Genomic DNA, 16,448 nt, shown 5'->3' on the forward strand with positions numbered 1-16,448 from the left:
CAGAAAGCTTTTGTAATTCATGCGTAAATACACAAATGGGTCATAACTCGCTATGATGGGAGTATCTGCAGGAGGACATGCACAAAGTCTGAATAAGCAAAGATCAGTTGTTACATGACAGATTCACTGTATGAATAACACTGACTTTACAACGCGTGTGCATTTTTCACGTACATGAAGCACAGTTGCTACGTAATATTAAACATTTGGGTTGTAGCTAACGGTGCTAACTGACAGAGCTAATATTGACAATTAGTTCCGTTATTTTCGGAAGTTACGGATGTCTGCAAATGATCCCAATGAACACAGATCTCACTAAATGATGTTCGGTTTAAAGTTCTAACGTCCCATGAAAGTGTCTCCAGCAGCTCGTCTGAGTCTCTCTCTGTAACATCATGCATTTTTTAGATTAAAAAAAAAAAAGCCGGGATGCAGCTCAAATAAAACCCCCTCTTCCCTCTGCAAGGAGCAGGGAGGGAGCGTTGGATCATCTGCAGCTCCTTGTGATAACAAGTGGTCTCCTTTCAATGAAATGGTGGATGCAAGTAAAATGGAGGCTTGTCCTGCTAAACGAAAGCAGCTCGTGGTGATTTAGGGGGGAAAAAGGCCCGGTCCCTTGGCGAGGGAAGAGGGGGGGGGGGTTGTTTGGGCTTCGATGGATTTGTCTATATGAAAGCCAGGTGTGTGCGTCCAAACAGGCTGAGAGAAATGACCGAGTTTGTCTTTTTTTAAAAGTCTGGATGGAAAACGGTGAAAATGTGGCGACTAATAAATCGGTTTGAACCGCTGGGAATCAAACCTCTACATTTACTGAAGAGATGTTCAGCGTGTGAATGATCTTATATATTCTATCATTGATTTGCCTGCAATGTCTGAGCAAAACGCTCCGTCCCTCTGCTGATTCAGGAAGATATCCGTCAACGTGGGGGTGGTTTGACTTTCCGTGTGAGTTCCCGTTATCGGCTTCCCACGATGAGAGTTGGATAAGAAGACGGAAGCGACTCCCAGAGGCCGCTTAGCTTGGATTAGCTTAGCACGAGACCACACAACCACACCTGCCCGTGGAAATGGATCAAAAACACAACGAGACTGCAGACCTTAAACCAGCGGCATGAAGCGGCGCAGGACGGAAACCGTCGTTCATTCACAGATGGGATCACGTTCGGCTTTCAAACGACGCTCGTGTTTGTTTCTTGTAACATTTGTGTTGAAATAAAGAAAACGAGGCCTCGGTAATCACAGGCATTACTCCTCCAGACAGAAACCTCCGTAGACGAGAGATAAACCGGCTCTAAACTCTCTGACAACCTGCTGGGATCAACAGCACACGTGGTTAGAATCCAATAGACATCATTTGATAACGAGTGTTAAAGGAAATTCATGCAATCCTACATTTTCCATCAGTTTCAGAATTTTTTCTCTTCCCCCCCCAAAGTTGAGAATTTACTTTCATATTACGAACATGTTGTTTGTTACTTTGGTTTGTTTCTTCTGCTGCAGGAGAGAAGAATGCGCTTCATGTCCATTTTGGAGGCCATTTTTAATGGCGTTCGGGGCTCAGCGTGCACCAGCGTGCAACAGCGTGCACACTCCCCGGACTCGAATGAGAACTAATGACTGCAATGACTGTGGAAACGCATCCGGCGGATCCATTCAAGTCAAAGTAGAATCTCCTGCACGTCGTCAATTCTCCGGTGGGATACGAACGCGCTTTAATTACGTCCACAAATGCAGATGAATTATTATTGATCAAACACGAATCAATCTGGTGGTTTCAGCTCCGAACATTGAAGAAGCAAACGGTGCCTTTGACACGTAAATGAGAATATGAACCCTTATTTAAGTAAAAAGTAACTTTAATCGTTTCACAACACGACAGCGACGACACATTGAAGGATGAGATCAACTTTGAAATTAAAAATGCAAAAGGTAGCGTCCGGTAGCGCCGTTGCTACCAGGAGCTGAAGTCTCCGAAGCTGCTCTTGGATTTGGATTTCTTGGGCGCCGCCCCGCTGGTGGACGGCGCGCTGTGGTCCTCAGCCGCCGAGCGTTTTCTGGAGGACAAAAAAAAACAATCAATGAACTACTTTTTATCTTCTTATTTATTTCTCCGCAGGTTGCGGTTTGACTGATCTGAGATCCATTTATTCTTTCATAGACCTTTGTTCTCGTTGTAAATGACGCTGTCTGATACAAACACACCACTGAGTACTGATTAACCTTCGGATTCTGTCGTCTCTTATCGATCACCCTGGAACCAGATAAATACTCGTCACACTCGTCCGACCCTCACAGATAACCTGCTCTTATCACCGACTGGTTTGTCACATTATTGATCATTTATCTGCACTCTGGGTACTTCGTGCTGCTGCACAACGCGGCTCATCTCACACCAGAGATTCCGCCTTCAAGCGAACGGACGTGGAGTCCTTTTTATTGCGGCCTGATGGGGATCGATGTTTATATACTTGCAGTTCTACAAACAAAGTTTCTGCGGCGAAAGTAGTCAAACAATTAACTAAACTAACGTAGCCGCCCCCAAAGGGGCAAAGAAAAGGTTTTGATGTTGGAATCAGCGATCGTTTTGAACATCGAGTACACAAACAAATTGTTCAGGATAATGTGCCAACAATGGCAGAAAATACAAAACAACACAATAAACCTGGTGCAAATGGTCGGGGTAATAAAGGGGGATTGTTCCTTTGGGGCCGCCGGGGAAACTTCACATAATTGGAAACGTTGCACATTTTGTTTGCGCTCGTTCGGTGTCACTTTCTAATCATGTTTTATCATCCATTCATTATTGTTCTGATCCTCAAGACGCTGAACAAGCTCGACGTTTTAATCCAAATTGCCTGGAAAGTGGAATAAATACACATTTTTGTGCTGTTGCTTTTAATAAGCGTCACTACAGCGGCGGCGGCGGCGTGTAGTTTGGTGAATCAGTAAGCAGCGCGTGTGCGTGTGCGTGTGTGTGTGTGTCCTCACGTCGTGGCCGGGTTGATGTATTTCCCCACGCCCGCTTTGAATGTTTTGGGCGCCTGCTCCTCTTTAGCTTTCTGCCGGGCCGCGCTGGTCTGCTGCTTCTCCTCCTCCTGCTTCTGCACCTCCGTTTCTCGCTCGGCTGCAATCTGAATAAAAACACCGATCACATAAACCGCCGACCTCTGCGGACCAGAAGGCCTCCTGCGCTCCTGCAGAGAGGGACGTGTAAATCTCCAGCGCTCATTTCAGGCTCCCTGCACAAAATAAAATAATGTGGGAGAGGAGCGCTGATACGCTGCTCACCTCCTTTGAGTCTTTAATTAATGTATCTTCCTGCGTAAGAACTTGAGGGCGATGTTTGGAAATCAATAAATCAGAGATGGAGGATATTTGTTTCCATTTGCTTTGCTTTATATGTAAAAATCTTCCTTATAATTACTGAACTTGGATGTTTGACCTTCACTGTGCAGAATCTATTTCACACCTGAGAAGTGCTGCTGTGCAGAACCACAACACATCTGTACACACATCACATGTAGAAACACACTTTGACATCTTAAAGCCCAAACGAACCTGCACGTCAGCCTCTTCGTACGGGTCCACGAACACGGTCGCAGTTATGATCTTGATCTCCGACTGTGAAGCAGACAAAGCTCCGCTTTAACTTCACGCCGTGGTCCATAAACAAATGATACGCGAGGAGCGAAATGCTTACAGGTTGAATGCAGACGTTTTCGGGACTAAAGTTAAGAGGTTATAAGAACTCTGCTTTTTTACTCTTTCACACTTCCAGTTAGGGAGAAATCCAAAAGGACCAGATATTAAATAATAAAATAATTAGATGGTTCCTACGGCGATTTCAAGCCAAATCAAAGGAATGACAACATTTTACTCAAAAACAAACAAAATAGGAAACTCAAACTCTGAAAAAGATGATCTAGACTTTTATAAAAATCTATAATAGAATCACTGTTTAGATGAAGTCAAGTCATTTTATTTTTATTTTGTTCAGATCAGTTATTAAACCTGTAAGAGGCTCTAATGACAAAAAGATCTCGTTCCACAGAATACCGTAAAAATAAAATGGCAAAACGAACTCAACCAAAGATTTCAAGAAACTTTTTAATGGAAGAGATTTTTTTTTAACCTAAAAGCAGAAAGCACACGTTTGCACTGCGTAATCTACTGTGAACGGGGCATTAAGCTACATTTAAAAAAGCCCCCTTCCTACCTTTGGTTTGTCTGATTTGGGATCACTCTCCACGTTCTCCATGGCCGTGAGGGCCTCAAATCCACCGACAATCCTGCAAAAAAACGTTTCATGAAGCATCTTCATTCATTTAAGTGCAGAGATGAACTGCTATCAAACCAAGCGGAAGCTCCTGTCGCACTATAATAAAGATGCATTTTGCTGATCTTTACTGCGTTAAGCACCATGCGAGGGGCTGCAGGCGTGTCCTCCGCCTGCATTCTGTCTGACGGCCAGCAGGGGGCGACTCCTCCAGATGCCGAACTGATTGTATGGAAGTCTAATATTACACTCATTTCATTCCCCCGGTAAACGTTTAAAACACCGGCTCAGCCTCCTTCGTTACAGCCTGACGTTCTTTCAGTTAAATATCGTATTCTCGCACAACACGAGCAGCTGCGGCAAGGAAACGTTTATCATTTCATAAACATGGTCACGCTGAATATTCAAAGGAATTTATGCTTCACAGAAATGGATTGTTGGAGCCGCCTCTTTGTGGGAATGGCACCTTTCAAAACATCCTGCTGACGCACACACACACACACACACACACGCTCACCTTCCGAACACCGTGTGCTTCCTGTCCAGGTAGATGCACGACCGGAAGGTGATGAAGCTGAGCGACAACAAAAGGACGAGTTAGTATGAAGCGGTTCGATAAAAATCAAAGCAAAGTGAGATCTTTACGACGCTGAAGCTCAGAAGGACTTTTAGTCTCTTTAGGTCGACAGTCTGGTTCAAAAGAACTCTTGTTTACTGATGAAGGTTAAACGCTTACAAAAATGACTTCCCATTAACAAGTTACAGATCCATTTCAGTTGTATAACTTAACCAGGAAATAATCAAAAATAACGTACCGAATTCATTTTCAACACCTCAACATTTGTAGGAATTTGCAATAAATATTTAAAACACAGAGTGGCAGCGTGAAAGGTAATCAAGAAGATGATGAGGCATTTAACGGTCCATCGTTTCTTACAACTGGGACTTGTTGGTGTTGGGACCCGAGTTGGCCATGCTGAGGATCCCCCGGCCGGCGTGAGACAGGTTGGGCTTGAACTCGTCCTTGAAAGGCTTCCCCCAGAAGGACTCTCCTCCTGGGGACACGGGGACAAAGGAAAGACATAGCTCACCATTTGTGAAATATGGGAATCGCCTTTGGGGGTAAAGAGTAACGTTTGTACACGAGGGGAGTTTCTAGAAGCGATATTTGCTCCGACTGTCGGCCCTTCAGGGGGGGAAGAGAGCAGGAAGGTTCCATGCTGCCTTTAAAATCAACGAAACAGCCATTATAACGTTTGAAATACATACACGTATATATAATACTCACATTTAAGGACGATGTACAACATAACGCTTCACACAACACACAAACGTACACACAAGCAAACACTTCAGGTCCAAAATCGCTGAACTTTTAAAGAAAAGTGCCGGTGATGTCTGGATTATTTTATAGATAAACAAAAAGGGGGTAAAAATGTCGCTACTCTAGTGGCAACTTTAACCTTTGGAGGAACAGGAACTCCACCGCAGGAGCTCATTGGCTCCCGACAGGAGGAGAGGATCTGCGTTCTCCGTCCTGCCAGCTGGTGCACGCAGTGTGTGTGTGTGTGTGTGTGCGTGTACAGTATGTGCTGCGTGTTCACATACCAGCAACCAATCAACCCTTCAGAGGCTTCGTGCGGACGTCAACTTTCCCCTGGTGACATTTCTGCATAATTTATCAAGTCGCTGACATTTCGGGGAGGAGGACCGGATCACAAGCGAGGCCGTAGCGAGAAGAGGAGGATGATGAAGAGGGAAAGAGTTACCCGGTAAATCAACACGCGTTCACGGCGTTAATGAAAAAGATCCCAGAGGATTAAGCCAACAGCACAAGAGAAAGCAGGAGTGATGAAGACGTCCTCCGCGACGCGGGCTCTTCTCCTGAGCTCCTCCTTCACCTTTACACCTCGACGTTTGAAAAACGCGCCTATTCTCTCCCCGAAAGCGTCTGGTTTTGGAGTAAACGAGGCTCCGCCGGGTTTGGAGGGACGCGCCAACGCGACAGCTACTGCGAGGAATTCACCCGAGACGCAGCCGCCCAATTTCCAGGGATGTTCTCGACACATGAATGAAAGGAACGCGCCGAGAGGAGATCACGACACGATTCAACGTCTTATTTTGCCATCTCGTATTTCCTGCACAAGAAAGACAACTTTTGTACCGAAACGCAAATCACAAATAAGGAATTGGTGACTGTCAAAATCTGTTGTTCTTACTGGTGCACAAAACAACATGCAAACTTTACCCTGTTAGGTGGAGCCCTGTAACACACACACGTGATCATGACACGTGTGTGTGTGTGCTTCCATTTGCCTGCACAGACTATATTTAGCAACACTCTTGACTCTGCATCTTCTGTTCCAAGTTGCCTTCAGGCAAAAGGTTCCAGAAAGGGGCTGTAAATAATTCAGCGGCGTTGTGCGCTGGGGGGGGGGTCGTACCTGTGCCGGTGCCGGTCGGGTCGCCTCCTTGAATCTGGAAACAGAAAGAATCTGTTAGGTTGGTTTGACGCAGGCAGCTGCTCATTAAGACGCATTTCTTCCGTTACGGTACATTTCCATCTTGGAGGCGTCAGGAGTCGCTGACAGGCCTCCATTGTTCCTGGTGGCGGCTCAAGGTTTCCTATTATTGTTTGTGTGGTGGACGGCTTTCTATGGACCGCTTGTTTAAAAGACACGTTGGGGGGGGGGTTGGATACACAGCTTTTGTCCAAAGGCGCCGCCAAGATCAACACAATTTAAGGAATTTAAGACCTTTCTGAACCACGTCAGCACTTCTACGTGTGTGTGTGTGTGTGTGTTCAGCTTCACACCCTTTGGAAAAGAGGCCTTTCACTTCAATGTCAAACTGCATCAAAGCAATGTGCCCCCCCCCCCCCCGATTCTTTGTTTGTTTCAGCAAAACACAAATTGAAAAGCGGGCGAACGCCGTCGTGTCTGAACGCAGCAGCGAGTTTTAAGAAGGAAGCTGCAGGACTGCATTTTTTCCGCGTTGCCCACGGGGCCGCCGTTTGACGGCAGTCGCATCCCGCCGGCGTGGAGCAACTCTTTTCTCGCGTTGGGAGCCCGAGGCGACGCGTCTCGCGTCAACAAGAACAGAGCCGATCACCTCAGGGTGCTCCGGGCGAGTGAGCGACGCGCTTATTGAGACCGAACGCTGTCAAAGTGCGTTCGTTGTTGTTCTTATTATTATTATTCACCCGCAGGCCTCACGCACGCCGTCTTTCTCGGCTTTGGAGGAGAAGTGGCCAAAAAAAAAAAAAAAAGGTAAGTGTCCCCTTGAGACCAGATGTCCACTCAGAGACACTTTAATTATGGGAGAGAAACACAAAAGACGAGCGGCTGATCAGAGACTCAGTTCAGTTCTCATCTCTGGATCAACAAGCAGTAAAATACGTGGTGATGGAGGAGGAGCCGCCCACGTGGTCGCAGTTTCATTTTGGGTTGAAGCTCGTCGGTCAGTGACGACATTTGCAGGATGGTGGTGATGATTCTGATTTTTGCCTCCTAATTAAGGGGCATAAATCATTACAACAAGGTCAAAGTTCTTACCATGAAGTTCTTGATGGACCTGTGGAACACCGTCCCATCGTAGTAGCCTTTTTTACACAGACGGATGAAATTCTCTCCAGCTTTGGGAACCTGGAGGACAAAGTGTGCAGATAGCGTTAAGAAAAGCACCGGCAGGCTGAACAGTAGTTTGTTTGAAACCTCTTTTGCCGATTGAATTTACTCGCTCACTTGGCCTGCAGATACCGTCAGTACCAACGGACATAAACAGGAGACTGCTGATAAACCAGTCTGGTGCTCAATGGTAGTTCCTCTGAGATGACTCATCATCATCATCATCTTCTTCATCTCTCATACGGAGTCCCAGGAGGCTGTTTTTGTACTTTCCAGGTAGAGACAGCGGCGCCGGAGTCACACTCGTTTAACTCTGCGTGACCTGTTAGAATGTGTGTTACACACGCGCGCACACACACACGCGTGTGCATTGAAGTGGAGTTCGGCTGCTGCCTGAGGCGGCTTCACGTATCGTTACAGCTAGAAGCCTCAGCACGATGTTTGTTCGCTCAATAAATAAAACGTTTGTGTTTTTTTGTTCCTTTTTATGGCTGAAGGTAAATTCTGGCTCATAAAAAAAAAAAATACACATTACAAAAACACCCACTGACACTGGGAGGGGGGGGGGGCTCCCACAATGAGTCCACTGTTATTAGCGTCAATGTGTGTGTGTGTGTGTGTGGACTTTTTCCCCTCTGCATCAACAGTCGATGGTTTCTTAGAGGCACCAAATGGATTCATAAAAAATAAGGCTGTGTTCATTCAGCGGCTCTCTGCTACGGTTTGTCTGAGCTCCACTGGTCTTATCCCCGACCCCCCGACCCCCCGACCCCCCGACCCCCCCCACGTCTCAACGCTGCCGACTCTCCACGCCCGGCTCGTTATAAATCCCAGATTCTCAGAGCCGTGTGGTACAAAGAGGCTTATTGTTTTAAACCAGTGGACCAAAGAAATTGATTGAACGGTTACTTTAAATTACTTTACAGAAATAACTTCATCTAAAAACGTCCCGTCAGAGGAACCCGGTGATGAAAACATGCAAACGTCATCTTCTAACTTAATCTGAATCCTGCTTTTATTTTTGAGCGGCATCTTCCAGTGAGACCTCTGCTGCTCTGCAGCGCTCATGATGCGGCGCGTCGGCAGGCTTCTTTGGGGCGTGTGTGTGCGTGTGTGTGCGTGTGTGTGTGCGCATGCGAGCGTGTACATGTGCCTCAGAATGTTTCGATTCCATCGTAAACAAAATCACACAAAATCGTGGCGTCTCCTGTATTTGCAGGCAAACAACTTCAAAGTTAAGATCATGACGGAAATAAAACAAACTGAACAAAATTATTTGTCAGTTAAAATAATTTAACAGACGCCTCCTTTTCCCCCGAATTCAGCAATTGAACGCTCTTAACTATCTGTTTATCGCAAAAATAGCTACCTAAATAATATATTTTCTTAATTTAAGCAATATAAATTATTTTTATTTTAATCTCTCGGTCAAAGAAATTAATTGGAATATATTTGGTCAGGTTTTAAAACAGGTGTGGATGAAAAAGCTCTGGATGTGCGTTACTGAGGGTTTAAGAGACACTGGAGCACCGCTCATTAATTCATAAACAGCAGGCCACAAATAGCTGCCAAGTTGTGTAGACACCACTGAGGAGGAGGAGGAGGACGAGGGGCTCGGAGGGCGGGTTGTCTAACCACTATAACCCCCCCTCTCATCATTTGACAGCGCAGAAGCCAATGAGCAGCAGGTTGAACGAGGAGGCGCCCCGTTACCGGGCAGAAAGGAGATCCTGGAACTCACACCTCGACTAAACGGCTCTTTTCTTTCTCCTTTTTTGTTTTTGAAAGGAGGCGCAGATGTAAAGCTGGCGCCTGAGTGGAGCGAAGATATTCGCTCTGAAAAGGGTTTAAGAAACACCTCATTTTATCTCCACACCCAGAAGAGAAAAACGAGTAAAAAGGGAATTTGCAGTTACCTTTGATCTAATGGGAATTCACCCGCCTCCGTGATGAGGGAGGCCGTGATGGGAGAGACGGAGGCTCATTCCCCGGACCGCTACACACACACACACTTTAATCTAAACAAAACCTGTGTGTGTGTGTGTGTGTGTGTGTACCTTATCACAGTGCAACTCCAGGTTGAGGTCCCCCTTGTTTGTGTGCAGGCGGACGTAGCCTTTCTTCTTCACGTAGCGGTAGCGCACGGTATCGTCCGCGATGGCATCTGTGGCGTGAAAAGAAACAGATCCCGTCTTTTTAAAACCCCTTTGGGGAACGTTCGGCGTTACGCGAGGGAGGGGATGTTATTTAAAAGGAGGAATGTTAACTTTATTGATCGTTTACGAGTCTCAGCCTGATGCTTTGCAGCCAGTACAATCTCTGACCTTTCAAATCCGCAGAAGAGTAACTTTTATTCTCCTATTAAGGATTTTTAAATCCAAACATCTTTGTTGGTCTGGTTTACTTTATACCCGACAGCGTCACTCTGACTACCTCATATAGACACACGATGCTTAAGTGTCGAGATTTACTTTCAACACTACAAAGACACAGCTCAGGATTCTTCCACTGGCCACAAAGTTTCTCCCTAGAAATATAACAAGTGTTCCTGAAAACGTGGAGACGAGCCGGTCGGCTGAGCAGCCTCGCCACGCGATCGCTGAGCGGAGCGAAAGACGGAGCAGCCGCCCCACTCGCCGCGCGAACAACGACTACAGCCGTCCGCCGGCAACACGAGGTCTTTTTTGCGTGGTGACGAGACGCTCACTTGCCTGCTTCGTGTGTCGTGGAAGGCGTCATGGCCGTGGATGTGAAGGAGGCGGAGACCCTTCCTGTGGAGTAGTGGGCCTGAGAGGAAAAGAAGAAACCATTTGCTGCTTTGAAAGACTTCTTCATATATTCTTTTGTGATGTCGGGTCGGTCTCCACAAGCCATCGGATGTCTCGATATTAGTTTGTTTTTTTTCCCCTCACAACAAATAAAGTTTCCTTCACACTCAAAAACACACGTTTAGGGAGATGGAGCGATTCACAATGTGCATTTGTTACCAAAGAATCCCCACAACTGGCGAGCTAGCGGTTCTCTTTGGATGCGGATGGAGGGCCTCCATCTCCTCCACCATCTCCTCCGACATGAGTTTGCACACAGTGTGTGTGTTGGTGTGTGTGTGTTTGCGTGTGTGTGGCTCAGGATCATTGATTATAAAGGCCTTTAATTAGCTAACTGACACTTGTTTTTGTTACAATCTCTCACTGCTTATATTCTTTAAAAAATGATTTTAGGAGATGGGTTTGGACGAGAAAATCCAAACTGGGTGTTTTTCAGCTGCAACAGATAAGCCCCCCCCCCTCCTCCCCCCTCCGGAGGACTGGCTACAGAAAATGCTTATTTTGGTATTAAAAGAGACCTTTAGTAACGATATATGCAGCATGGAGTTAATATGGTTTCCTATATTTAGATGCTTACGGTTCTCTGGGGTTAAATTACACAAGAATGGCTGAATATTAATAAAAGACTGGACGACGGGAGGAATGAAAGCCGGGGAAATGGATTTTAAAAGCTCGCGTCTACCCTCCGGTCCTGGTTCAGAAGCCCAGACTTCTACCGCGTGCGCTCCGTCTGACATACATCCGATGCTCCCTCGGACGCTGCCGCATCATCACCGCGACTGTGAACTCCAGGCTGGGAGAGCAACCCGAGAGAGAGAGGCTCCGGCGTTAGAAGAAGAAGGCGGCGGCGTGCAGCCTCAAAGGGGAGCCGACAGGAGTCGCCGATGCCGTTTAATATGAATCAAGACTCCATCGTCACCGTTAATGGAGGACACGAGTGACCTTTTCTTGTTGTGCAACACTGCAGTTAAACCTGATAACTAACGAGAGCAGACGTGCAAGAAGACTACAGTTAGTATCCCAAAGGTAGTTTACGGGACGGAAAATAAACCGGCTGCATTCAAAAGGCCTTTGTTCTGTTCCATTTGCTCCCTGCACGCGTCTTACTGCTCGAGTCTTTAACGGAGAGCGTTCACTTCGGCTCCTGTGATGTAAGACGTAAACGCGTTATTCATCTTCCTCTCAGCACCTGCAGGTTCTTTGTTCTGCTTCTGGATGCAGCGGTTTGTAGTTTGTGTTTCTGTGTGTTTGGCTCCCTGCGGTGTACAAAGGGGGCATTGCACGTCCTCCCCAAATGAACGCCTTCTCGAAATGCTGCAGCAGCACAGCTGAAGAATTTAATCATTTCTTTCAAAAAAGAAAGTCTACAGCTGTGATGAAATTAGAGTATTTTTTTTTGTTAACTATACTGCAGGTGCTCTTAGTGAGTATGAACCGTGTCGGGACGTCCTACTTCCTCATAACAAGGCACCTTGAACTTGACGTGCTATGTATTGAAAGATGCTAAATATTATGGAAGCACCTATAATGTAACAGAATGACGACTTTCTTTCTCGCTCCTCCTCTTGTACGACTGGATTTTGAAATAACTTTTAGATGTTGTTGCTTACGGCGTTCAGTTTGTCCGTCTTCTTGGCGGCCGGCTCCTTCATCGTGGAAGCCAGGAGCTTATCCCCCTTGTAGTCTTTGTACAGCTCGGCTAAGGTCTCCCTGGTCTCCAGGTTGGTGGTCTTCAGGTGGTACGCCGGGTCCAGCTTGGCCTTCTCCTCATCTGAAACGCGGCGCGGAAACCGAAGCGAGAGGGAGGAAAGCGGTTTTAACGGAGGTGCTTTCACGTTAGATGAAGAAGTTCTACCCCGATTGATTAGACTTTCGTAAAGAAGGGCCGACTCCCCCCATCACAACCCACCTGGATCCAACAGCTTCAGGTTGTTTTTTACGTGGAAGAAGCTGGAAACATTGAATTTATCCAGGTTTGTGGGATCCTGCAAAGGAAAAACAGAACGTTAAAGTTGAATTTACATGTATAAAATAATGTGCTTTTAAGCCGAAACAAAGCAACAACCCACCTGGAGTACGATGATGTCCTTCCTGGTGAAGGGTTCGTCGCTCAGCAGATCTTTGAAACTTTTGGTCTTAATGTTCAGTTGGTCAACAGCCTGCGTGGGAACAAAGATTTACGAATGGTGTGATTGAATGAATGGTCAATATTTGTCCAGAGAATCGGAAAAACTCGTCCTCCTGTTTAGGTTTTAATTCAGGGTGACGTCAGGCGGCATCATGGGAGACCACGTGGGCTGATCACACCGACATCAAATCAATAACATCTGTGTGCGGGTTGTAAATATAGACATGGATCCGTGTGACCAAAGTATTTGAGTGAGGATCAGTGCAGCAAAAGCATCGAATGCACAAACCTCATAAGAAAACACGTTGCCGGTGACCTTGTTGGCCACGAAGTGGGAGTTGTTTGTGAAGACGTTGTACAGAACGGGGCAGTGATACTTCCCTGCAAGGAAGAGAAAAGGAATGAGAAACAACGCTGCAGAGTTATACGTCCCCTTTCCACTTCATCCCTGAACACCTGCTTCAGTGGGTTCTGACCCCCAAAACGATCCTTTGGGTCTTTATTCAGCCCCCCACTCACACACATAAAAGCAGCTTTAACTTTTTTATTTAAACTACTGGCTGATTTCAGGGATTCAAATAATGAAATTAATGCAGTAACGACTGACTAGTTTCTAGATTAATCTTTTAACAGTAAATTGACAACATGCATATCTTTTTACCATCATTGTTCTTGGCCATGTTGAGTTTGATGAGGGACTTTATTTCCATTTTCTATGAGAAAGGAAAAACAGCATAAAATCAGAACAGAATGGGCAATTTGTTTTCCCTAAAAAGCAATATTTTACATTCAGCTGTTCAATTATGAATATATAACAGTTCCAAACAAATACTTATGGTGAATACTAAATAGCGTGGCCTCTAAAGTTAGTGTTTTGAAGGACAAATATAAAATATTTGGAAATTTGAATGTCAAACTTTTTATGTATGGCTGAAACAAATGAATAAGATCAACACTTTGAAATCTTTAATTATTATCTAATTCATTTCTTAATTGTAAGCAACAAACAGTCACATTTAAGAAGATGGAATCAATATATTTTACAAATTCTACTTGATAAGGGAGCTTTGATTAATTCATTATAATTATGGGTCTTTATTCTCTAGAGAATAAACTGCTGAGAAGAAGCTCGTAGCTAAACCTACACTGGCGTTCTTCTCTGTATGAGCTGAACTTTTTTCTTTTGTAAACGGTCCCTAACAAATAAACTACTACTAGGAAGCGGCCTCGCTTGATGCGTGTTGTTTGCTCACCTCTCCAGAGATCGGATTAGTACCATATCTCTTGATCCACGGCACAATGCTCCTAAACACAAGGTACAAATGAAGAAATCTTTGTTTAAAAGAGGTCACGGTAAAAGTAATCACAGCACACGATATGATACATCTTCATGTCATAATTGATCTTTAACACTTTGCTATTGTATTGCCCTTAGTGTGGCACCAACAATAAAAAACACATAGCTTGAAGGATTACCGAGAGCTTCCGTGTGTCAATAGTTACTGACAGATATCTAAATCTGAATCAGTGTTGAAGTGACGGACATATCATGCAACAAACAAAACAATCGATCGATAACGATTCTGTTTTTATAAGAATCATCTACTTACAGCAGGTCAAAGATCACTCCCTCATCAGTACAGACAGGATACTCAAACGGCTGCAGGGACAGACTGAAATGTTTCATAAAAAAAACAGATTTTATTGCATAAAATTCCTGATCTTGTCAATAATTGCTATAAAGGGAACCTCCACTGCTGGCGGACCAGTGTGGCCAGATTGTTGTTATTGGTCCAAAAGCAAACTTGTATCTCTGCTGAACGTCTCTTCTTACCTGCAGTGGTCAAATGGAAGCCGTCTGAAGTCTGATTGTGGGATTTCTGAAAAGCAAAACGGCGTTAAATTCAGTCTGTCCAATTCATATTTAAAGACACTTTCGAAAACCACACGTTTATTCCTAAAAAACAGTGGTGGAGATTCTGGGTTGTAACAGTTTTAAGCTTCTACTAAATTCGGTGTGGTAGTAAATAGTGTCATAAGTCAAACAACGAGCCAAAACTAATGCAAATACAGTGGTTTCCAACATGAGGTGTGAGACACCAACAAGTGGTCAAACGGTTATTAACAGAATAGGAGAATGGAACAGAAGACCTTTCTGACAAACAAATCAAGATTACATTTTTAAAAATCTTTGCTTATTGTCTATTTTAACAAGGTGTCAGACTTAACGATCAAGCAATAGAAAATAATATTTGCTTAAACATTAATGTGATGAACGTAAGAATGCATTATTAACTATAATCTCGGGATACACTGGCTAATAACAGTTACCTTTGTGCTTTTACTTGACGTTTAGCAAGATTTTTAATGCAGTACGTTTACTTGTAGTAATATAAACCTCTAACCTAAACGGTTTAAACAGTTCTTTCAGCACGAGTATAACATATAAAAGACCACATGGCTACAAAAACTTCATAACTAACGTTAAGACACACGTCTTTTGTTTGGAACAGATCGCGTTGAACTAACGCTGTATACGATTCATCTCACCTGTTCGCTTTCCTCCATAAAAGTGTGTGTACTCTGAACATGTGATGTACCTAAAAGGTGGGAAAAAACACAAAATAGCAGGAAAGACAAAGGAGTGGACTTAATTAAAATTAAACCTAACGTTAACAGTAAACTAATGCCAGAAATAAGCTATTAATACTATAGGTTAGCTAGCTAGCTCGTTAGCGATATCTTTAAGCTAATTAGCTAAGCTAACAACAAGTACGTGATAAGTGTAGCGTCTTCACAAAGCGTGCTTACATTTTATCTTTTTGATGCTGTCGTTTCCCCATTTTGACTGTTTGTGTAGATCTCAACTATTATTGAGGTAAAACACGACGGAGCAACGTCAACAACACTGCTCGCGTTCGCCTGGTTGTTACTTCCTGTTTACGTTCTTCTACGTCAACGTCATTAACGGCAAACTACTTATAGGAGCAGCACTCTACCGCCCCCTGCTGGGAGGACGGAGAACGAACGAGGACATTCTCCCACGCTGGGCCTGTTTTTCCTTTTAGAAAACCCAACATTTCTGTACCATTGGCTCACTCATATGAAGTGTGCGGCATTTGTGTTTGCTTACAGCTTTGCCTTGTATTTATTCTTGGATAGTATATTTTTGATGATCTTAACGTATTTGAACATCCCCTTAAAGCTTATTGCATTTATTCTGCATATTCCTCGGCCCTTTATACTTTCACCCAACATATTTACCATTTTTTTCAAAACCATTTTTGACTTAATATTTAATATTTTATTTTCAACATAGCATTTTTTTCGAAATAACAAAATGTTTTGAAAAATAAGTAAAAGATTATGTCATCAACAAATGCCACGAAAAAAAGTAAAATGTATTAGTTTGAAAAATGTCATTGAAAAAAAACTTCATGGGGGAAAAGTAAATAAATATTAGGTCAAAAACAATTTTGACAAATGTAGAAATATTAATAAAATGTATAAATAAATGTATGACAAAAATGATTATATATGTACACACACACCATATATTTCTTTTCCATGACATCATCATTAAAAGATTT

The 16,448-nt window shown here is 44.2% G+C and overlaps 1 protein-coding gene across 1 annotated transcript; it reads right to left on the reverse strand.

Annotated features, from left to right (window-relative positions):
* Positions 1–1,838: 1,838 nt before the first annotated feature.
* On the reverse strand, positions 1,839–15,904 carry ppil2 (peptidylprolyl isomerase (cyclophilin)-like 2). The gene is made up of 20 exons (XM_040195703.2): positions 15,670–15,904; positions 15,409–15,458; positions 14,693–14,738; positions 14,469–14,531; positions 14,112–14,163; positions 13,520–13,571; positions 13,148–13,239; positions 12,800–12,889; positions 12,640–12,715; positions 12,341–12,501; positions 10,614–10,689; positions 9,960–10,066; positions 7,831–7,920; positions 6,721–6,754; positions 5,214–5,331; positions 4,794–4,850; positions 4,217–4,289; positions 3,559–3,621; positions 2,989–3,131; positions 1,839–2,054 (listed from the first exon to the last, which is right to left on the reverse strand). Exons 1-20 carry the CDS (start codon positions 15,699–15,701, stop codon positions 1,952–1,954), a joined length of 1,578 nt encoding a protein of 525 aa, XP_040051637.1. The 5' UTR covers positions 15,702–15,904; the 3' UTR covers positions 1,839–1,951.
* Positions 15,905–16,448: the final 544 nt, after the last annotated feature.

This window comes from Gasterosteus aculeatus, chromosome 13 (genome assembly GCF_964276395.1).
Source record: "Gasterosteus aculeatus chromosome 13, fGasAcu3.hap1.1, whole genome shotgun sequence".
NCBI classification, from domain to species: Eukaryota; Metazoa; Chordata; class Actinopteri; order Perciformes; family Gasterosteidae; genus Gasterosteus; species Gasterosteus aculeatus.